We start from the raw sequence: 17,396 nt of genomic DNA on the forward strand, positions 1-17,396 counted from the left end.
GGGGTAGATGCTTACAAAATCAGACGCGATCCGCTCTTCTGCTTCTTTCTCCCCTCTGGTTTGTGGTTTGAGTACCAGACTAGGACCAATGGTTCATCCCAAGCTGAGGAGGAACCAAGTTACGATCTGCCTAAGAAAGGTCTACCTCAGGTCACAACCGCACTCCGGGACTTCAGCCGCCTCCATCCCGCCTCTCTTCAGCACTCGGGGTTTTTTTTTTTCCGCATCAGAAGGGACAAGCGCCTGCGTGCAACCCCTCGCGTGCATCTCCCCCCCTCCCCCTTATGAAGGACATTGCGTCCAAATGTTTTGTGTGAGAGAGACGCGTCTCGGCAGAAACCAGCTGATTAGATCTGCTGTGTCACACACAGCAAAACCCACATCGCCCCCCCACCCCCTTTATCTCCTTAGTCCATCTCTGACCTTATCCTATATTTTCCCCCCCCCCCCCCGTTAGCAACGCTTGCACACCACTTCACTTCTCAACCGAAACATCCCGGCATAGGCCAGGTGGATCTCTAGGGCACGGACAACAGAAGCTGGGACCAAAATTAAGGCAGCCGGCTGACTCCCAAATTGCCCGAGTCTAAGCTGGTTTTCCAGGAAGAAGAAAGGAAGAGGTCAGCGGTTTTGGGACCCGCTGCCTTCTCTCCGCGGTGAGACAGGAGTTTGACGGGTGGAGATGGTGGTTTCCGGCAGCGCAGCGTGCCAGGAAGAGCCCGTCGAGGTCTGGGTGATATTTGGGTTTTTAACATGAGAAAGAAAGACGCCAAACCAGAAACCCAAACCCCCAAAAAAAAAACAAACCCGCAGCACAAACAAGTTTCTGGTTTTATTTTTGCTTTGAGGAGGAGGCTGCTGGGGTTTCAGTTCTTCCAACGTACCTCTTGGAAGTTCTGTTGCAAAGAAGTGAAAATATTTTTTTAACCAGGGTTAAAATAATTTTTTTCTTTTTTTTCTTTTTTCTTTTTTTATTTTTTTTTCTATTTTTTTATTTTTTCCTTTTTTCCTTTTTTTTCTTTTTTTATTTTTCTTTCTTTTCTTTTTTATTTTTTCTTTTTTTCTTTTTTCTTTTTTCTTTTTTCTTTCTTCTTTTTTCTTTTTTCTTTTTTCATTTTTTTCTTTTTTCCTTTTTTCATTTTTTTATTTTTCTTTTTTTATTTTTTTCCTTTTTTCCTTTTTTCTTTTTTCTTTTTTCTTTTTTCTTTTTCTTCTTTTTTCTTTTTTCTTTTTTCATTTTTTTCTTTTTTCCTTTTTTCATTTTTTTTATTTTTTCTTTTTTTATTTTTTTCCTTTTTTCATTTTTTTCATTTTTTCTTTTTTATTTTTTTCCTTTTTTCCTTTTTTCTTTTTCTTTTTTCTTTTTTCTTTTTTCTTTTTTCTTTTTCTTCTTTTTCCTTTTTTCTTTTTTCTTTTTTTCCATTTTTTCTTCTTTTCTTTTTTCTTTTTTTATTTTTTCTTTTTTTTTTTCCTTTTTTCTTTTTCCTTTTTTCTTTTTTCTTTTTTCTTTTTTATTTTTTTCATTTGTTTTTTTCTTTTGTTTCATTTTTTCTTTTTTTCTTTTTTCTTTTTTTCCATTTTTTTCATTTTTTCATTTTTTTCTTTTTTCTTTTTTTTCTTTTTTTCATTCTTTTCTTCTTTTCTTTTTTCTTTTTTTTTCTTTTATTTTTTCATTTTTTTCCTTTTTTTTTTTTTAATATTTTTTTAACAGGCTTGAAAAGAAAAACGTGCATTTGGGTTGACTTGGCAGACTTGTCTGTAGCCGTCAAAGGGGAAGAGATGTGATTTTTTCAGTGCAGTTTGTTAGTTGTGAATAGAGACGGGAGCCACCCGGATGGGCGTTACAGGGCTTCGCCAGACTGTGGGTACCTCTCGGTTTGCTCTATTAACGACTTGGCGTTGGGCCACCACCTCGGTGAGTGGCCAGTGGCTAACGAAATACGCCTTCTGTATATATGATTCTACACAACATTACATAATTGATATCGCAACATTACGTAATTGCTATCACAACATTACGCAATTGATGTTTCTGTCGCAATTGACGTTTCTGTCGCAATTGATGTTTCTGTCGCAATTGATGTTTCTCTCACAACTGATGTTTCTCTCACAACTGATGTTTCTCTCACAATTGATGTTTCTCTCACAATTGATGTTTCTGTCACAATTGATGTTTCTCTCACAATTGATGTTTCTCTCACAATTGATGTTTCTGTCGCAATTGATGTTTCTCACAATTGATGTTTCTGTCGCAATTGATGTTTCTCTCACAATTGATGTTTCTGTCGCAATTGATGTTTCTGTCACAATTGATATTTCTGTCGCAATTGATGTTTCTCTCACAATTGATGTTTCTCTCTCAATTGATGTTTCTCTCACAACTGATGTTTCCCTCACAACTGATGTTTCTCTCACAATTGATGTTTCTCTCACAATTGATGTTTCTCTCACAATTGATGTTTCTGTCGCAATTGATATTTCTGTCGCAATTGATGTTTCTCTCACAATTGATGTTTCTCTCACAATTGGTGTTTCTCTCACAATTGATGTTTCTCTCACAATTGATATTTCTGTCGCAATTGATATTTCTGTCGCAATTGATGTTTCTCTCACAACTGATGTTTCCCTCACAACTGATGTTTCTCTCACAATTGATGTTTCTCTCACAATTGATGTTTCTCTCACAATTGATGTTTCCCTCACAACTGATGTTTCTCTCACAACTGATGTTTCTCTCACAATTGATGTTTCTCTCACAATTGATGTTTCTCTCACAATTGATATTTTTGTCGCAATTGATGTTTCTCTCACAATTGATATTTCTGTCGCAATTGATGTTTCTCTCACAATTGATGTTTCTCTCACAACTGATGTTTCCCTCACAACTGATGTTTCTCTCACAATTGATGTTTCTCTCACAACTGATGTTTCTCTCACAACTGACGTTTCTCTCGCGATTGATGTTTCTGCCTGGCGAACTCTTAAGTGTTTCTCTCAAGTCTCCCGGTTCTTCATTCTTCAGTAGTCCCAAAAGCTCGTGAGATAAGAGCTGACTCCTATCGTTCCGTTCCAGGCCCTCTTCTGAAGCTGTAGCTCAGATTCTGCTCACCACAGCCTCTCATCTTCTTCAAACATCGAAATCCACCTACGGACCTCTTAGAAAAACTCCAGCTCTTCCATTAGCTTACGCTTACTCCCCGCCTCTTCCAGATGTCGAAGCTTTATAAATCGCTCCCTGTGGGTTAATCGCTCGTTTCCGACCCCCTTCTCGCGTTCTCCTTTCTGACTGACTCCCCTCCTTTCTGCTGACTCAGCTTGGCTGGCTGTCAGGCTCAGGCCAGCCGCCGTCAGCGCTGTCCGAGGGATAAACGAGCAGCGCCTGCGTAATTCCCGGGGTACTGCCCTCCGGCTCCTGCATTCCATGAATCGACCTCATACGATTACGTCTCTTCTTCAGCCGCTCGATGATCGTTCTCAACACAGATATACAAAAATCTGAGGCACTTAAATCACTTCGAAGCTTATTTCTTTTACAACTACTTATTTCTTCTACAATTACTTATTTCGTTTACAATTACTTATTTCTTTTACAATTACTTATTTCATTTAATTACTTATTTCTTTTACAATTACTTATTTCATTTAAAATTACTTATTTCTTTTACAATTATTTATTTCATTTACAATTACTTATTTCTTTTACAATTACTTCTTTATTTTACAATTACTTATTTTGTTTTATTACTTATTTCATTTACAATTACTTATTTCCTTTACAATTACTTATTTTCTTTAATTACTTATTTCATTTACAATTACTTATTTCTTTTACTATTACTTATTTCATTTAATTACTTATTTCATTTACAATTACTTATTCCTTTTACAATTACTTATTTCGTTTACAATTACTTATTTTGTTTACAATTATTTATTTCATTTACAATTACTTATTTCTTTTATGATTACTTATTTCTTTTACAATTACTTATTTCATTTACAATTACTTATTTTGTTTACAATTATTTATTTCATTTACAATTTCTTATTTCATTTAATTATTTATTTCATTTACAATTACTTATTTCTTTTACAATTACCTATTTCATTTACAATTACTTATTTCTTTTACAATTACTTATGTTGTTTAATTACTTATTTTTTTTACAATTACTTATTTCATTTACAATTACTTATTTCCTTTAATTACTTATTTCTTTTACAATTATTTATTTCATTTACAATTACTTATTTCTTTTACAATTACTTATTTCGTTTACAATTATTTATTTCATTACAATTACTTATTTCTTTTACAATTACTTTTTTATTTTACAATTACTTATTCCGTTTAGTTACTTATTTCATTTACAATTACTTATTTCGTTTACAGTTTATTTCATTTACAATTACTTATTTCTTTTACAATTACTTATTTCTTTTACAATTACTTATTCCTTTTACAATTACTTATTTCTTTTACTTATTTCATTTACAATTACTTATTTCATTTAATTACTTATTTCATTTACAATTACTTATTTCATTTGCAATTACTTATTTCGTTTACAATTACTTATTTCGTTTACATTTACTTATTTCATTTACAATTACTTATTCCTTTTACAATTACTTATTTCTTTTACTATTACTTATTTCTTTTACAATTACTTATTTTGTTTAATTACTTATTTCGTTTACAATCAGTTATTTCATTTACAATTACTTATTTCTTTTACAATTACTTATTTCGTTTACAATTACTTATTTCGTTTAATTATTTATTTCATTTACAATTACTTATTTAATTTACAATTACTTATTTCTTTTACTATTACTTATTTCCTTTAATTACTTATTTCATTTAATTACTTATTTCGTTCACAATTACTTACTTCTTTTACACTGGGCTAGGGGCGGGAGTTACCTAAAGCCACAGAACCCGTAAGCTCAAACCCAACCTGGGCTGGCAGCCCAGAAAGCCGCCCCCATCCCCGGGCTGCATCCCCAGCAGCGTGGCCAGCGGGGTGGTGGGGTGGGGGAATTCTGCCCCTCCGCTCTCGTGACACCACCCCAGGAGTATTGCCTCCGGCTCTGGGGCCACCAACAGAAGAAGGACCTGTTGGAGCGGGGCCAGAGTGGGGCCACAAAGATGCTGCCGGGCTTGGAGCCCCTCTGCTGAGAGGACAGGCTGGGAGAGTTGGGGGTGCTCAGCCTGGAGAAGAGAAGGCTCCGGGGAGACCTTATAGCAGCTTTCCAGCATCTGAAGGACGCCTACAAGAAGGCTGGAGAGGGACTTTTTACAAGGGCGTGGAGTGACAGGACGAGGGGGAAACGGCTTCAAACTGGAAGAGGGGAGATTTAGATGAGATATCAGGAAGAAATTTTCCACTTTGAGGGTGGTGAGGCACTGGCCCAGGTTGCCCCGAGAAGCTGTGGAGGCCCCATCCCTGGAGGCGTTGAAGGTCAGGTTGGACGGGGCTGGGAGCAACCTGGGCTGGGGGGAGGTGCCCAGGACAGAGGCGTTGGAATTAGATGATCTTTAAGGTCCCTTCCAACTCTAACCATTGTGTGATTCTGTGAAAGGCTTTTCGGGGAACTGTGGGCACACGTCCAACTGATTTGGGGCTTAAATATCAGCTTTGAGTCAGCTTTGTTTCCTGCCGGGGGCGGGGGGAGGGGGAAAAGACGGCGGGCGGGGTGAAGTCCTAGCCTGATGTGTTGCGCGGGGTCGATGTGGTGGATTACCGCTTCCCAGCCGGAGAAGCAGAACCCGGAATCCTGGTTCCGGTCCTGGGTTTGGCTGGGATGGAATTAGTTTTCTTCATAGCAACCCGTAAGGTGGCGTTTCGGATTTGTGACTAAAAGACGGATGATAATACATCAGAGCTTTGGTTATTGCTGACAGCGTTTGCACAGTGTGAAGGTAGTTTTGGGGGTTGTGGTTTTTTTTTTTCTATTTTCCTCTTTCCATCACGTATTCAATTGTTTTATCGCAATCTGTGAGTTGTCTTTGCCTTTGCTCTTCCCATCCCGCTGGGATTTGGCGGGGGGGAGGGGGGAGCACATGGCCGGACAGGGCCAACCCAACGCAGCTTCCCAGGCCCTCCTCATCTCCAATCCAAGCAACGACCCCCACCTCCTCGCTGGCCAGAAACCCAAAGATTCCTTTCGGCAGCCTGGTATTTGACGCAGCTAGACCTCAAGAGCTCGTCTTGTCCTGCACGGTGGCTCACCACCACCCTTCTTCCCCGCTCGGACCCACGATCCCGTCCTTCCTAACCCCGTAAGGTCTCCAGCAGCCCCATTATTTTTAAGTTTCCCCATATCGCTTCCCAGTGCCCATATCAACCGACTGCTTGTCGATTCACCGAATCGCTTCTAACAGAAGAAATAATCTACTCCCACACGTGTTGCATGCAGCTAAAAGATAATTTCGGAGGCGCGTTGAGGTTTGTAGATTCTTTTTTTTTTTTTTTTTTTCCCCCGTGAGCGGCCTCATTGTCAGGTGAGATTGTTTTCACAGGTTTTCTCCGTGACCAGTCCAGGTTTTCCACGCCGAGGCGGCACAAAAAGGAGCTGTGACCTACGTGAACCCATGGCGCGGTGGAGGGGCGGCCCTCTTGACCGATGGCCACAAGGGGCAGGACTCCGTAGGGCCGTTGCTGCGGAAGTGACTTCTTTTCTCTCCTTTTTGCAGCCTCCTCCCTCTTGTCGTCCCAACGCCCCTCTCTCACAGCTTTCCTCCACCTTCTACCGTTGGCTGTGTCCTCTGCGGGTAAGTGCAGCTTTACCTCTCGCGAGATGCTCGGCGGCTGAACCGAGCCTTTGGCAACGAGGCGAGGATCTGCAAAATGGAGGGAACGCGTCGTTTTCTTTTTCCTCTCTCTTTTCCACCCCCCAAATCCTTTCTTTCTTCCCCAGACCTTCTGCCAACCCCGACGCTCTCCACAGATGCCGGCTATAATTTCTATTATGAAGGAGAACGCGTCGCTATTCTCTGCTTGGCTCCGACGATGAGGAAAATAGGCGGATTTCGGTTCTTCAATCAAACTGGGGAACAAATTGACCTGCAAGCACCTTTCTCCCACCCGACTGCCTGGCTCCAGCTCACAGCCACCAAAGCATCTGCTGGGGAGTACACGTGCATGTACTTTGTGGAGGACTCCGGACAAGAAATACCTTCCAATAGGAGCCTTCCTCTTTCAGTTAAGGTTCATGGTAGGTTGGTCTTGTCTGGATGGCTCGGGTACCATCAGCCCAGACACCGCGCGCCTCCCTTTAGAGCATGATCTTGTCCAACGGCCCTGTCATGTGGTTGCCAACGGACGGATGAAGTCCCCCTGGCTTCTCACAAGCTCCTTTCGTGCTCCTGGATTTCTCTGAGAAAGCGGGAATAAGTTGGCCTAAAGGTTGGGTGGCCTCCAAGAGGTCTGATGGCAGCGAGCCTCCCCAAGCCTTTCATGAGGGTTTGGCCTATTTGGGGCACGTGAAAATACTTATTTTCTGCACTTCAGTGAAGAAACTGCTCAAGCTGCTTTGAATTCTTGTTTCTGAGAATCATAGGGGGTTTTGCTTCTGCCCATGGTTCAAGAAGGGGATAGAAAAGACAACCACGAGTGTCCCGTCTGTCGTCCCCCCCCCCCCCCCCCAGAAGCTGTTCTGTAGTTCAAGGGTCTGTATTTACCCCAGTAATAGTCAGAAGAATAATTAACTTCTTTTCTAGTCCCTTTGTCGAGGCTGAGTCATGACATTGGGAAAAATCATGGGTATTGTGCACGGGTCCTGATGTCAATAAATGGACGATTGGTTGGGTTATGTGTCGTTTGGGTTGTTTTGTTTTTTTTTTCCAGCTGCTCCCATTGCCCCAACTTTATCCGTGGATCCTCAGCAAGAGGTCTATAGATACGGGGACTACGTCAAGCTACTCTGCTCCATCCCCTCGTTTCCAGCCTACGTTCGAGAAGTCCAGTACTATGCGGACTTTGGACTTGCAGCCTCCATCCCAGTACCAAACGTGAGGAACTACAGCTATGACATCAGGATCACAGGAGAGGAGCGCTCCGGGTCTTACAGTTGTGCCTATTTTGTCATTCAGTCTAGACGTCCCGTTCGCTCCGAAAAGAGCCGCTGGGTCAATGTCACTGTGATAAGTGAGTTTTCAAACCCTTCGTCACTTGAGCATCCAGTAACCACCGGCCCATCATTAGTTAATTCCTTCCCTGTGTGCTTGCCTATGAATTCACCCATCCCTTCCTGTCCTATGACCATCCACCTCTCTGCCTCGGCGTCTCTCTCTCCGTCACGAAATGAGCTCATTGCCACACCTGCCCACGCTTTTATGGACAAAAATAAGGGCAGATACTGGAGGAGAAAAAAAAAAACGTCTCAATCAAAAGATGGTTTTATTACCTTCTCTGGCTTTTCTGATGAGACCACCACAACTTGCGACAACAATCCGTCGTTCTCCTGGGTGGGTTTGCACCATAGCTTCCCAAGAGCTAAGCATCTAACCATCTCCCAGGGACCACTACAGCTGATTTGGAGTATGTGGTAGGGTGGCCAACACAGCTCACTGTCTTATTTGTAGGCCCGTCCATCTGTCAGCTGATATTTTGTCACAATCTGGACGTCCATTGACTCCCACGCCTGTTGCCAAGATTACCACCATAGAGGGGCTTTGCAGAGCTGGAGGGAGATTCACCTCCTTCCCTCTAAGATGGGGTTAGCTATTGATGGGCTCGGTCACGGTAGGAGTCATCATCTCTGTTACGGGGAAAGGTCGCGTCATGGTAAAGTTGCCGTTGATTCCTTCCCAGGCCATAAAATGAGCTGGATTCGGGAGATCATCGTTGGAGGTTCCTTCTTTACCATCAATGGCCTCATCTTTTTCTTCTCCCACCGCCTGATGAAGAGAAGAGGTAAATATTTCACTTTCTTTGACTCTCAGAAAATGACCCAGTTTGACTGTTATTCCACCTTCCTTTCCAAATTAAAATTAAATTTCCAAATTAAAAAAAAAAGGAAACAAACAAACGCTTTGTTCAAAGCCCTTTTCGGGAGGTCGTTCTGGACAGAGAATTTGAACAGCATGGCTCTTCGCTCTCCTTCCTCCTTTCATCCCCAAATTTGCCTCCCTCGGAGGGCAAAGACTGAAAAGACACCATTTCTGATGCTGCTGCTTCCCTTATCTGCAGATCTGGAAGAGGGATTCCGGGTGGATTAACGAGACGAACGAGAAGAAAAACGCCCCGAAGGTTTTGCTCCATTTAGCCAACGCAATCCACCTCCCTCGGGCCCTGCCTGTTTCCTCCATGTCTGCCTCAGAGTCTCCAAGAGGCGGAAGTGGTGCATCATCAACCGGCCTGCTTTTCCTTGCTCCTTTCCTCTGTGCAGACCCACGTGCCTTCCAACGGGCCTTGGGTCCGTCTGAATAAAGCTGGATGTTGCGTTTGGGTCTTGTGGGTTTCGTGGAAAGATGCGTATTTCCACACTCCTTCCCGAAAGGCGTGCTCGCGTTTGTGCGCCTGCCGCTGCTCCATCTCACCCCTCGTCCCACCGTGTTCCCGTTACCCCTTGGTCATATTCGTATCCGAAATTCAGCCTCCTTTGGGGTTTTAATCGCTGGACTGTGCAGTCCGACGGAAGGAGACGGGTTTGGGGAGGAGGACGCATGCGCAGATCCGTCCCTTGCCCCTCTGGCTTGCTTGCCTTGGCTGTCCAGGTCCAACACATATCGTGTCTGTGTGGGTCATACCTTCTGGTTTGCATCTGTAGAGGGTTGATGTCTTGGGGAGAGGACCACAGGGCAGGAGGGGTGTGACAAGAGGTCACATTTAAGCGGCGAAGCGCAGTGGGGGGGTCAGACCCCTTCGTTCAGCATCTGCTGCCAAAGGAGAGTAGACAGCCCACCCCAGCACAGGAGCACATCATCTCCTCCCTGGACGGACGCGGCGTAAATCGGACCCGTCCAATGGGGCTGAATTCCACTTGGTACGAGGTGGCTCTCCTTGTGTGGGGGAAGACGGTGTTTTTCTAAGGTTAGGAACTGGGGCGGGGGGGCAGGTAGAGACCAAACTCTGTGTTTTTCCCAATGAGGGCTGCGGAGGAGCACCAGCCAGTGATGGGTAAAACCCTTCGGCGTTTGCCTTTCCCACCACCCTCACCATTCCCTGTTTTCCTAAAGTACCAAATCGTGGCAGAAAACCTTGAAAAGACACTTCGGCTTTTATGATGAAGCTGTCCAGGGTGTAGGAAGGTTTTCCTTCCTCCTCTCTTTCATCACGTCCCACGGAGTGGGAACCAACCCCAGGTTCCAGTATAGGATGGGGAGCTACCTGTTAGAGAGCAGCGTAGAGGAAAGGGACCTGGGGGTCCTGGTGGACAGCAGGTTGACCATGAGCCAGCACTGTGCCCTTGTGGCCAAGAAGGCCCATGACATGCTGGGCTGTATTAGAAGGGGGGTGGTTAGCAGATCGAGAGAGGTCCTCCTTCCCCTCTACTCTGCCCTGGTAAGAGCGCATCTGGAATATTGTGTCCAGTTCTGGGCCCCTCAGTTCAAGAGGGACAGAGAGCTGCTGGAGAGAGTCCAGCGTAGGGCAACTACGATGATTAAGGGAGTGGAGCATCTCCCTTATGAGGAAAGACTGAGGGAGCTGGGTCTCTTTAGTTTGGAGAAGAGGAGACTGAGGGGTGATCTTATTAGCGTTTATAAATATATAAAGGGGGAATGTCAGGAGGATGGAGCCAGGCTCTTCTCAGTAGCAACCAATGATAGGACAAGGGGTAATGGATTCAAGCTGGAACACAAGAGGTTCCACTTAAATTTGAGAAGAAACTTCTTCTCAGTGAGGGTGACAGAGCACTGGAACAGGCTGCCCAGGGAGGTTGTGGAGTCTCCTTCTCTGGAGACATTCAAAACTCGCCTGGACGCCTTCCTGTGCAACCTCATCTAGGTGTTCCTGCTCCGACAGGGGGATTGGACTAGAGGATCTTTTGAGGTCCCTTCCAATCCCTAGCATACTGTGATACTGTGAGTGACCCAACAGGCCACTCCTGGTGCACACAGGAGACGTAAAAGAGGCATAAAGCCACTCTTTTGAGCATTTTCTCAGGGTTTGAAATTTAGGAGCGGGCTGGAGCTGGAGTGCCAAGAGCTGCGAGTTTTGTTCAATCACCCCGACCTTCCAATTCATCCATCCATCCATCCATCCATCCATCCATCCATCCATCCATGGCATGTACCTGCTCCTTGTCCTGTCAGCTGCTGAGCCACGTGTGGGATCAGAAGCACCTGCACGTGGCAGGGGAACAGGATAAGGTCGGATAGGATAGGATAGGATAGGATAGGATAGGATAGGATAGGATAGGATAGGATAGGATAGGATAGGATAGGATAGGATATTTTTCAGTTGAAAGGGACCTACAACGATCATCTGGTCAAAGTGGCTGACTAATATGGGGCTGACCAAAAGTTCAAGCATAGAATCATAGAATCATAGAATCAGTGAGGTTGGAAGGGACCTTTAAGATCATCAAGTCCAACCGTTAACCTACCCTGATAAAAACCCCACCACTTCTAAACCATGTCCCTAAGCACCTCATCTACCCTTTTCTTAAACACCTCCAGGGATGGTGAATCCACCACCTCTCTGGGCAGCCTATTCCAATGTTTAATAACCCTTTCCGTGAAAAAATGCTTCCTAAGATCCAATCTAAACCTGCCCTGACATAACTTGAACCCGTTTCCTCTTGTCCTATCACTTGTCGCCAGGGAGAAGAGGTCAGCTCCCATCTCTCTAAAACCTCCTTTCAGGTAGTTGTAGAGGGTGATAAGGTCTCCCCTCAGCCTCCTCTTCTCCAGGCTAAACAACCCCAGATCCCTCAGTCGTTCCTCATAAGGTTTGTCCTCCAGACCCTTCACCAGCTTTGTAGCCCTTCTCTGGACACGCTCCAACACCTCAACGTCCTTCTTGTAGTGAGGGGCCCAAAACTGAACGCAGCACTTGAGGTGAGGCCTCACCAGTGCCGAGTACGGGGGGATGATGACTTCCCTAGTCCGGCTCACCACACTATTCCTGATGCAGGCCAGGATGGTGTTGGCCTTCTTGGCCACCTGGGCACACTGCTGGCTCATACTCAGCCGGCTGTCCACCAACACCCCCAGGTCCTTTTCTGCCAGGCAGCTTTCCAGCCACTCTGCCCCCAGTCTGTAGCGCTGCACGGGGTTGGTGTGACCCAAGTGCAGGACCCGACACTTGGCCTTGTTGAACCTCATACCATTGGCCTCGGCCCATCTGTCCAAATCCCTCTGCAGAGCCAACCTACCCTCAAGCAGATCAACACGCCCCCCTCGTTTAGTGTCGTCTGCGAACTTACTGAGGGTTCATTCGATCCCCTCATCCAGATCATTGATAAAGATATTAAAGAGAACGGGCCCCAGCACCGATCCCTGGGGGACACCACTTGTATGTTCTTAAGGGCACTGCCCAAACGACCCTTAAACACTGACAGACTTGGGGCGTCGACCACCTCTCTAGGAAGCCTCTTCCAGCGTTTGACCGCTCTCTGCGCAGAAAAGCTTCCAGTCGGAACCTCCCCTGGCACAGCTTGGACCCATTCCCACGCATCCTGTCCCTGGACGCCAAGCAGGAGAACTCAGGACCTCCCCTTCCGTGTCCCCTCCTCAGGAAGCTGCAGAGAGTGATGAGGTCACCCCTCAGCCTCCTTTATCTCCAAACTAAACAAACTCAGAGTTCTCAGCTGCTCCTCAGAGGACGTTCCTCCCAGCCCCGTCGCCGGTGGTGTTGCCCTTCCCTGGACACATTCAAGGACCTTCACATCCGTCACAAATGGTGGGGCCCAGAACTGCGCACAGCGCTTCAAGGCGAGACCGTACCAACGCCGAATGCAGCGGGATAATCCCCTCTCTTGACCTGCTGGATCTCCTGTGTTTGGTGCCCCCCAGGATGGGGTTCGCCCTCTCGGCTGTCAGGGCCCTCTGCTGACTCCTACTGAGCTACTGCCTACCAGCAGCCCCACGTCCCTTTCTGCGGGGCTGCTCTCCAGCCTGTCCTCTCCCAGTTTCTAGTCGTGACTGGTGTTAATCCATCCCAGGTGCAGAATTCGGCATTTGTTCTTAATTTTCATGTCATTGATGATTGCCCGATGCTCCCATCTATCTAGATCCGTCTGAAGGCCTCTTGTCCCTCAAAAGAGTTAACGGCATCTCCTAGTTTGGTGTCATCAGCCAACTTGGTAATGGCACATTCAACTCCTGCATCCAGATAGTTGATAAAGATGTTGAAAAGAACTGGCCCTGGAATTGAACTCTGAGGAACACCGCTGGTGACCAGTCACCAGCCGGATGTAGCCCCATTCACCGCAACCCTTTGGGCCCCGCCCTTCAGCCAGTTCTTCGCCGTCAACCCACTCATCCCACAGTCGGACAACGTGTCCAGAAGGATGCTGTGAGGGACAGCCTCACTAAAATCCGGGAAAATCTACATCCACCACTTCTCCTTCATCCCTTAGGTGACTTTGTCATAGAAGGATATGAAATCAGTTAAACGGGACTTTCCCTTTCTGAAACCACGTTGAGTGCGTCTGACGTTTCCATCATCCTTTAAATGCCTTTCCTTTCCATCATCCTTTCCATCCTTTCCATCATCCTTTAAATGCACCCAGTATGATCTACGAGGGGGGACCCAGGTCTCCAGGAGACCTAGACATCCAAGATACCCAAGACCCAGCTGCCAGGAGTGGGGCATCTAGAAGTTCCCAAAGAGCCTGAGGGGACCTGGACACCTGAGGGTCTCAACCCCACTATTGTCAAGGGCCCATGAGGCCATTTCAGCCCAGATCGAGGTTTTTTAGCCCTGCAGGTTCAGCGCAGCCATGGCTGTCCTCCTTGAGCGGGACCTTGACTTGGTCCTCTCCATCATTTCTCATCTGGACCTTAGACCTGCCTCATCCCACCTGGCTTATCCAGGGACCGCTGAGTTGTGTCTGACCCTGGTTACCGTCACTGGACATCATCCCAACCCGTGTTCTTGCCTTCACTTTGGACCTGTCTCATCGCCACGGTCTTGCCCGGTGGTCTGGACTTTGGGCTGATCTCCCCTTGCTGACCACGGGACCAAGCTCAGTCCCCCAAGTCCGTCAGGGAGCAGTTGGCCATTGTTACCCCCCCAACGGCTGTAGCAATGACAAGAAAAGCTAAAAATTTTTACCCCTGAAAGTTGGAGTCGCAGCCAGCGCGCAAGGGCACCTTCTCCATTGAGTGTCTCCTCAAGGGCATCATGGCTTTCAACCCACACTCATCCCAGCTTGGACAACTACAAGAACTTGGTCCAAGACATCGGGTGAAAGAAATTCTCTACCTTAAAGGAAATGATCTCTTGATAGTGAGAAAAAGTACATTTTTCACCATCAGACTGAAATCTCCTCTTCACTTTTGAGCGATTGACTAATCAGATTGATTAACAGAACTCAGAGGGTTGTGATCAGCGGCACAGAGTCTAGTTGGAGGCCTGTAACCAGTGGTGTCCCCCAGGGGTCAATACTCGGTCCAATTTTGTTCAATATATTCATCAATGACCTGGATGAGGGGACAGAGTGTATCCTCAGCAAGTTTGCTGATGATACCAAACTGGGTGGGGTGGCTGACACCCCAGAGGGCCACGTTGCCATCCAGAGCGACCTGGACAGGCTGGAGAGCTGGGCAGAGAAGAACCTAATGAGGTTCTACAAGAGCAAGTGTGGGGTCCTGCACCTGGGGAGGAAGAATGCTGGGCACCAGTATAGGTTAGGGGTGGACCTGCTGGGAAGTAGCTCAGAGGAGAAGGATCTGGGGGTGCTGATAGATGGTAAATTATCCATGGCCCAGCAATGTGCCCTTGTAGCCAGAAAGGCCAATGGAATCCTGGGCTGCATAGGGAAGAGTGTGGCCCGTAGGTCGAGGGAGGTCATTCTCCCCCTCTACTCTGCCCTGGTGAGGCCACAACTGGAGTGCTGTGTCCAGTTCTGGGCTCCCCAGTTCAAGAGGGACAGGGAACTGCTGGAGCAGGTCCAGCGAAGGGCAACTAAGATGATTAAGGGCATGGAGCATCTCCCTTATGAGGAAGGGCTGAGAGCGTTGGGACTCTTTAGCCTGGAGAAGAGAAGGCTGACGGGAGACCTTATTATGGCGTACAAGTATCTAAAGGGTGGGCTGAAGGAGGATGGAGCCAGGCTCTTTTCATTGGTTCCCAGTGACAGGACGAGGGGCAATGGGCACAAGTTGGAACACAGGAAGTTCCGCTCAAATACACGGAAACACTTCTTTACGGTGAGGGTGACAGAGCACTGGCCCAGGCTGCCCAGGGAGGGGGGGAGTCCCCTTCTCTGGAGATCTTCAAGACCCGCCTGGATGCAGTCCTGAGTAATGTGCTCTGGGCAATCCTGCTTTAGCAGGGGAGTTGGACTAGATGATCTCTAGAGGTCCCTTCCAACTCTGAACATTCCATGATTCTGTGATTCTGTGACTGAAACTAATGGAGGAGGGAAGAAACTCCGGCACGGAGCAGAGAAACACCAAGAGCAGAACAGCCCTTGCGTTGATCAGCGGTAGAGGCCTTTAGTTTGGCTGAAAGGATCTGTGGTCGAAAAATTAAAAATCCTTTGGCGTAATTATGACGAGCGGTGTATTTCGCTGCTCGTGGAATCCTATGGAAAATTAAGCTCGTCGGACTACAGCGACGCTTTTGCAAGACACGCGTGTGGTGTCACAGCACAGAAATTACAGGTTTCTTTGGCCAAAAATGTTTTTCAATACGGTGAATTTTATCTGAAGTGATCCTTTTTTTTTTTTTTTTTTTCGGGTTTCCATTTTCCCTACAGTGTTGGGAAGTCTCGAGAGATTTAGTCCTATAATTAGAGTGATATTGGCTATTTCACTGTTTAATTATAGAATTTTAATTATAGAATTTAATGCGTAGACGAACCATTGAAGTGGGTTTTAAGCAGAAGGCTCTAGAGATTCCCGCTGCTTCCGATAGACTCTTAATCCCAAGAAATTTAAGTGGAAATGCTCTTTATCAATCAGTTTATGTCGTACGTCGCACTTCCAAGATCCAAAAAGCCTTTAACGTGAACCGCCGTCCCAGTAAACTTACAACAACGTTTCCTTCCGTGAAATAAAACTCAATAAAAAGTCAATACTTTCTTTTTTTTTAAGTTAGCATCGAAGCGTCAAGTTTAATTTTACACAACCTTCAGATCAAAACATTGGAGAACTCGAGCGCCTGTTCAAAGTCATACCAAAAAAAAACCAAAAAACTTCCAAGGATTTGGGCGAGTGCTTTAGTATTTGATAGATCAACAACCACCGCAGCACCTTTTTATTTTAAACCGATCCACGTGATCGCCCTTAAATGCTTCTCTGTAAATTGTGACGTAAAGGAAGATGGAAACTCAACACGGGCAGATTTACTGCCCCGCGTACCCACAGTTCACGCCCATATTTTTCCGAAATGCAGCGAGCAGGACGTCAGGCGGAATTTTGCCTTAGGGAAATCACCTCATTTCGCATTCATATTCTCATTTTGAAAGACCAAGTGATCTCGAAGGGCCGTAAAGTTTGGAAAAAAAAAAAAAAAACACACAAATTCCGCTTTACGTGTAGTTATCCGGGATCGACATGAAACCACGACTCCTTTCCGCACATCGTACCTTGATACGAACTGTACACGTTTATAGCGCAGAGTATTTTAAGAAGTCAAAGAGGCAGAAGGAAGAGAAAAAGAACAATTTGTGAAGGGGGGAGAGTTCAGCTCCACGGCGGCCGGCGCTATTTGTGGGCATTTCAGCTCCACTGTAGTGTGTAGTCTTTGCCTAATTCAAGCTCCAGGTGGGTGATTTCCAGGATCTTTGAGGAAAAACCAAAAAAAAAGAAGCATTAATAAATGTGCTTTGAAGGTGTCTCGGTTTTCTGCAGCTCACGGAGCACAGCAGGTCCTTATTTCTGATTGCTTCTCTTTATCTTCTTAATTCGTCTTCCTGGTTATTTATAATATCGCATTGTGTCACATTACGTCATATTATATCACATTATATTATAACATATTCCATGACATCGTATTATATTATATTATATTATATTATATTATATTATATTATATTATATTATATCACATTATATCGCATTGTGTCACATTACGTCATATTATATCACATTATATTATAACATATTCCATGACATCGTATCATATTACATTATATTATATTATATTATATTATATTATATTATATTATATTATATTATATTATTATATCACATTATATCACATTATATCACATTATATTAGAACATATTCCATGACATCATATCATATTATATTGAATCATATTATATCATA

At 45.3% G+C, this 17,396-nt stretch overlaps 2 protein-coding genes across 2 annotated transcripts in view; one reads left to right on the plus strand and one right to left on the minus strand.

Moving 5' to 3' along the window:
* Positions 1-3,314: 3,314 nt before the first annotated feature.
* Positions 3,315-8,640, plus strand: LOC309684162 (uncharacterized protein; the record flags this gene model as incomplete). Its single annotated transcript, XM_082500113.1, has 5 exons — positions 3,315-3,395; positions 6,701-6,778; positions 6,925-7,221; positions 7,854-8,153; positions 8,591-8,640. Coding segments are annotated over 5 exons (806 nt in total), but the record flags the coding sequence as incomplete, so codon positions are not given.
* Positions 8,641-16,843: 8,203 nt separating this feature from the next.
* The window catches only part of LOC309684163 (maltase-glucoamylase-like), a gene marked incomplete at both ends in the record, with an annotated part of 98,381 nt that continues 97,828 nt past the window's right edge, over positions 16,844-17,396 (minus strand). Inside the window, one exon of the mRNA XM_082500114.1 lies at positions 16,844-16,906. Coding sequence (XP_082356240.1) covers positions 16,844-16,906 — 63 coding nt within the window. The remainder of the gene's footprint in view (positions 16,907-17,396) is intronic.

The sequence above is a fragment of the Vanellus vanellus genome, assembly GCF_965231255.1.
Source record: "Vanellus vanellus genome assembly, contig: HAP1_SCAFFOLD_248, whole genome shotgun sequence".
Classification (NCBI taxonomy): Eukaryota; Metazoa; Chordata; class Aves; order Charadriiformes; family Charadriidae; genus Vanellus; species Vanellus vanellus.